General features: G+C 33.9%; 1 protein-coding gene across 1 annotated transcript; it reads right to left on the bottom strand.

The window, feature by feature from the left end:
* Window positions 1-1,041: 1,041 nt before the first annotated feature.
* LOC133299025 (pectinesterase-like) lies at window positions 1,042-3,607 on the bottom strand. The gene is made up of 2 exons (XM_061498413.1): window positions 2,644-3,607; window positions 1,042-1,739 (listed from the first exon to the last, which is right to left on the bottom strand). Exons 1-2 carry the CDS (start codon window positions 3,605-3,607, stop codon window positions 1,042-1,044), a joined length of 1,662 nt encoding a protein of 553 aa, XP_061354397.1.
* Between the last annotated feature and the right edge of the window lie 2,393 nt (window positions 3,608-6,000).

The following is a 6,000-nucleotide window of genomic DNA, read 5'->3' as shown; positions in this document are numbered from 1 at the left end:
TTTAATAAATCACAATCAAATTCAAGTTCAAATGAAGTAGGATATTTGATTGTGATCTAATACAAAATCAGAACCACAAGTTAGTGAAGAAGCGTATTTGAAACACTAAGATTGTTTGGTTTTTGTTTTCTCAGCTGCTTGAAATTTGCTGGTGTAATCTATTAAACAATTATTGTAATCGATTACATCAATATCTCGATACTTAAGCTATTAAATAGTTGGTGTAATTGATTACTTTGATCAGTCAACGGTCAAACAAAAATAAATTGACATATAATTTTGGGTCGGGGTATTGTGATTGTTTTTTATTTAATTAGGGGTGCAATCGTCAAAAAGTCAATGATTATAACTATTAAATAAATAGAATAGGGCGGCCAAAGAATTTTTGAAGACTTTCGCAAATTCTTATTAATATTTTGTAAAATAATTTAATTTTGTGAAATTCATTCGATTTTGTCAATATTAATTGCGTGTATAACTGTTTGTGTGATGAGATTAAAATTATTTTCCTTAATGAGGTATAACATCTTAACATAATAGTGATTAAAGAGATAAAGCTAAATAATAAATTATCATAATTAAAGAGTATCAGAAGAAGATGCAGAGCAAAATGGGGTGGAATTTAAGGGCATAGTAGCTTTGGTGTGCATAGTAATGGCTATGTCGTTGTTGATAGTGTGTAAAAATTTCATCTTTAGGGTTTAAAGTCTAAAAATCTCCCAAGAAAATAACCCCTTAAAAACCTTAATGGCCCGCTCACTGAATTAATTCAAAAAATAAAATAAAATCGAATAGTAGTTAAAATTTATTAACATACATGCACAAACGATTGAAAAGGTGCATAAGCCACTCTAAATTAATATTTCCGTATAGAAAAACAAAGAAACAGTCGGGTTAAGTTAGAAGAGTTTATTTTTAGGATATGATGCATTACATGGCCATTGCATTCCGAACCTCATTCTGCCATATAAGCTATATATATATAGCACGATTTTTATCTTAATTGCTGCAAAACCCACTTGCTGTTTCTAAAGGCCATGTCTAGAGGCCCTCAGTGAAGGTGACACCAGTGTTCTTCAACCAAACATTACCTTGTATGAGTTGCGTTACTGTGAACTTGCTAGCCTCGGCAGCACTTGTAATGACATGGTAACCAGGCCATTTTACTCTCTTGCTGGTACCAGCACCTGGCCCACTGTTCATGTATTCTCCATAATACAACGTTTTCAAAAAATCGCTACTGGCATCATCCCAAGGAGACCATCCTGTTGGGTCGATATGGCTGTCAAGTGACGACTGCATCACAACAGTTCTTGAGTATTTCTTCCATGGGCGGCCCAGATAAGTTTTAACGGAACCCACGACGGGCTTGAGATCCGAGCTTGGTGTTAGTTGACATTGCTGAATTGAAGTTCCTGTATTCTGGTTTGGATCTACTCGTCCTTGGGCTGTAACCATGTTGTTCTGGTTACTCATGGGCTTTCGGGCCTCCAGCTTGCAGTTCTGGAACACAACAGATGCGTCTCCAAAGATGAAGTCAACGGTGCCGGTGATGAAGGAGTCACGGTAGAACTGCCTCAAGCTGTGAGCATAGAGAGTGTCTTGATAGGCGTCAATGCGGCAACGGTTTATCACCGATTGGTCTGCGCTCACGCGCAGAGCCACTGCCTGGTGCTTCACTGGGCCTGCTGTGTTTTGAAAGCACATATCTTGGGCTATAAACCCATCACCATTTGCAGCTGCAAAGCCACAATATTATTAGCTCAATCTTATGTTTAAAAGGCCCAAAACCAATTAACGAATGTACTCTTCTAACCGTGATGAACTTTACAAAAAGAAAAACTTTTTATAGCTTATTTTTATTAGAATAATTATTTCTAAATGTCAAAGTTTTTTTAGGTTGGCACGAAATATATAAAAAGTACTTTTGAATAAAAATATTATTTAAATATTAAAAATAATAAATAATCTTTATATATAAAATTATTAAAAATGATATGTGATGGAAATGGTGATAGTGGGTAGGAGTGGTTTAAGTGAGATTAGGATAAAATTAATTTTTTTTTTTAAATATTTAACTTTTCTCTTCCGACTTTTTTTAGAAACAATAAATATTGATTTTAAAAAAATAACATTTTGATTTTTTGTTTTAAAGTTGTCATCCAAATGCATAAAATCAAGAAGAAGAAAAAATCAATCCAAACATATACTAAATATCCAAAATAAAAATAAAAATTAGTATCATTACATATTCTAGTTCTAGTTGCATAGAGAAAGCATGAACAGCAAAAAGGAAAACGCTGAAAATGCTCCTACTTTTTTACTTTGTACTCATACGTTGTATCTAGATTCTCTATCTCTCAGCAGACATTCAGATAATTAGAAATTAGTATCTGATTTATCATTTCAAGAGTCTGATTTGTATTATAAAAATCTTCTAGAGGTCATCATTGAACTAAAGAATGGATTTACAAGTGCTGAATTCAATTATGCGTAATTCAAGGGGTTAAGATAGATAATAACATTGTAAGCCCCAAAAATATAAAAAAGATGGATAAGATCAATATAAACAAAATATTATAAATACTAACAAACAAAAGGAAAAATGGGAAAGAGAGATGATGAGTTGAGGAATATCCATACCAACAGTGGCAGTTTTAAAGGTGCCAGTTCCATCGACAAAATTCAAGCTGCCGGTGATTACTGTTGCATCCATGCCATCCCCCACCAGCATCACATTCTTCTTCTTCTTACCAATATCAACATTCTCTTTGTACGTTCCCTTCTTCACATAGATAACGTACCTTGTCTTACCATTGTCGGGTGCGGATGCCACAGCCTCAGCCACTGTCTTGAACTTGCCGCTTCCATCTTTAGCCACCACAACATTGGCCTTGATATCCCCGACCGAAGACCCTAAAAGCCTCCGATCCTTACTTGTTACCCACGAAGGAAAGTTCCCATTTAATGGTTCATCAATGAGTTGCACTTCACCCTTTGGATTTGGAGGCAAAACCGCAACAAGCAAGGCCAGAGAGGTTCTTGCTCTGGATATCAAGTCCTCGAGCTCAGCCTCCATCAGGGCCCTAGCTGACCCTTCTAACCCATCCACGCAAGTGACATGGTTTGTGAGCACGCCGCTTAGCCATGAGTGTGCATCTTGCAGCGAACCAGTGGTCTCTTTTGTTAGAGCCATCATAGAGTCCCAAACTCTATCCATGGACATGTCCATAAGCTGCTCACAGTCATGCAAAGCTGCTTTCTCCCTCGGACTACTGTTAGTCCTGAGTTTGATAGCGTTGGCTGTGTCCATAGCTTTCTGAATGTGTGAAGTGGACTTCATTAGGAAGGATTTGAGTAAATTGAATTTTTGGTATTTTGTGGTGGTCAAGATTTGACCTTGAACTACTTCTGAGACATGTGCTAAGCAGGATGTTGTGTCTATTGCATGTTCACAGACATGGTGGTGACGCAAGGAGGTGGGTTTGATGAGATAAGAAGCAATAAGGGCTGATGAGCTTAGGACAGCAGCCACAGAGAGGATTAACCAGAATGTTTTGGAAAGGGGTGTTCTAGGTTTGTGCAGCAGAGATTCTTGGGTAGCCATACTCTAAACTCTAAAGGCAGTTCCCACTATTACTGGATGCTCTTGGTTGCAATAGTCCTTATATAGACAAATCAACTCAATAAAAAATCTCCTAGGCCACATATGCGGGCTCTTTCACCCACTAGGGTGTTTATTTCTTTAATTTATTAATTTGGTATTGGGTTAAAGCTATTAACGAATGGGGGTCGTTTAGTGACGCGAGGGGGACCCAAATTAGATGATTTTTTTTTTGATTTCACATAATTTTTCGAGATCTACGGAATGACATCTCAATTGACATATTTTATTATCTATTAATATAGTTCAAATTTGCAACACTAATTATAGAAGATAAAATATGTCAAATAAGATGTCATTGCGTAGATCTCGAAAAGTTATGTGAAATAAAAAAAAAATCATCTAATTTGGATACCCGAATCAAAAGTTATGGCTTTCCGAAGTTTTACGGTAATAGGAGTATCCAGATTGTGCCACTTGGCACAATTCTGTGAGTGCCCCAGGGGAGAGGGGGCGGCACTCAATAGGAAAAAGTAAAAAAAAAAAAAAAAAAAAAGTGAGAGTGACGTGAGGGGATGATAGCGGCACTCAGTGACGCTGGGTCCCCCTCGCGTCACTAAATGACCCCAATTCGTAAATACCTTGAACCAAATACCAAATTGATAAATGAAAATCACAAAAAACCTCAATAGGTGAAACAGCCCACATATGCGTTCTTATCATAACTTATATAATAAACTATAGATATTTTTATTCTTATTTACAAAAAAATTAAATTAAAATAAACTATAGATATGGCCACACATCTCGTGTAATTGTATCTCTATCACGTGTATGACATGTGGAGTCATGTGTTTTCGATTTGTTTTTCATATTTGCATGAATGATTATTACAGAGGTTTTTATATAGCTAATCAACAAGTATTTTCTTAATACTTCTAATTCTGCGACAAAAATGTTAATTTTAAATTTTTTTTATAAATATTAAAACTGCAAAAAAATATAAAGAATTATTTTAGATATTGTTCTGGATCATCAGTTTAAACCTACTTTAGGCCTCTCCATGAGGTTGTTCGGTAGATTAAGACCATTATTTACTTGCTCTTCCTCACATGTGATGTCCCTTTACTCTACTTACACACGTGACCTCACACTTTAGTGATATTCATTGAGCTCTGTTTCATATTATTACTTCTATCCGTCGCAGTTACACTGAGATAATTCACCTTTGAAGAGAATATATTGATTTAAACTAGTTAATCGAAAACCTCAAATTACTTTCATGTCTGACAAATTTGGGGTTCATAATTAATTTAGTTATTCATCATAATGGTCTTAACGTGCTGTGAACCTACCAACAAGCTGTTGTTTTTTAAAACTCAATGTATAGCTTTAATTATAGTGGCATATTAGTTTGACACCCAATATATTTTTAATCTTCTGAACAGACATGGCCATGTGATTGATGTTTAAGGTTAGGAGACCTACCATGAAATCGTCTTAATTATAATCTTCTTGTCTGTGACATATAATGAGTTTTAGCTTTCAATCATGTAATGTACTTTATCCTTTTCTTTTTGTATGGGTTTTTTACTTTTAGAATTTACCTCAATAGTAGGTTCTCATTTGAACAAAAAAAAAAAAAAGTATCAAATAAAATGTACAACGATTTAGCATCTTAAAAATTTAAAACATATTTAATATTTTTATTTAAATAATTAAAATAATTTAATTAAAACAATAAACATTATTTTATCCATTATAATGTGTTATAAAACTTACTATTTTTAAAAACAACACTGTTTTAGTACCCCAAAAAAACAAAACACTGTTTGGCACAGTTATTTAAAATTATTTGATAAGAATATAATTTTTATTATTTAATTAGGATTGATCCACAATTAGGGCGGCTCACATGTGTAACAGGTAAGCAGAATTATTGTTTTTTAAAGAATTTAGGAGAAGACAGTCCTAAAAAGAAAGTAGAAGACATTATTGTTACTTTGTTACAACCGGCGTGACTTAAGGTTGTCTGACATTTAATAATTAATACTCTACGATCTCCTTCTGTAATTATTGTCAGCACTCATCGCCCCCACTTGCAACCACTTTCGTTGTATAGTTACTTTTGGCTTATGTGTGATTTGCAGTCAATAAAGAAGAACAGCAACTTGCCTCAGTATCTATTGTATATTAATCAACACAAGTTGTACATAAAAGGAACTGCTTTTTAAAAGAATAAAATTTAGACAATATTTTTTTAAACACATGATGTTACTTTTAATATAAATTAATATATATTTTTAATTATCTTATTATACATTTAAAAACTTTTTAAGGCATAAAACATACATATTATGTGATTATATTTAAAAATACTACAAATATATAAGAAT

This window comes from Gastrolobium bilobum, unplaced genomic scaffold, assembly GCF_033153095.1.
Source record: "Gastrolobium bilobum isolate Gb01-03AN ecotype WA unplaced genomic scaffold, APGP_CSIRO_Gbil_v1 utg500, whole genome shotgun sequence".
Classification (NCBI taxonomy): Eukaryota; Viridiplantae; Streptophyta; class Magnoliopsida; order Fabales; family Fabaceae; genus Gastrolobium; species Gastrolobium bilobum.
This window is presented reverse-complemented; position numbering and strand designations above follow the sequence as displayed.

What these genes read in the sequence shown, in the direction of transcription:
- LOC133299025 (XM_061498413.1), bottom strand. Translation starts at nt 3,607, where the DNA reads ATGGCTACCCAAGAATCTCTGCTGCACAAACCTAGAACACCCCTTTCC. An exon ending in CTTTAAAACTGCCACTGTTG is followed by an intron (nt 1,740 to 2,643) that starts GTATGGATATTC and finishes GTGGCTTTGCAG; the next exon opens with CTGCAAATGGTGATGGGTTT.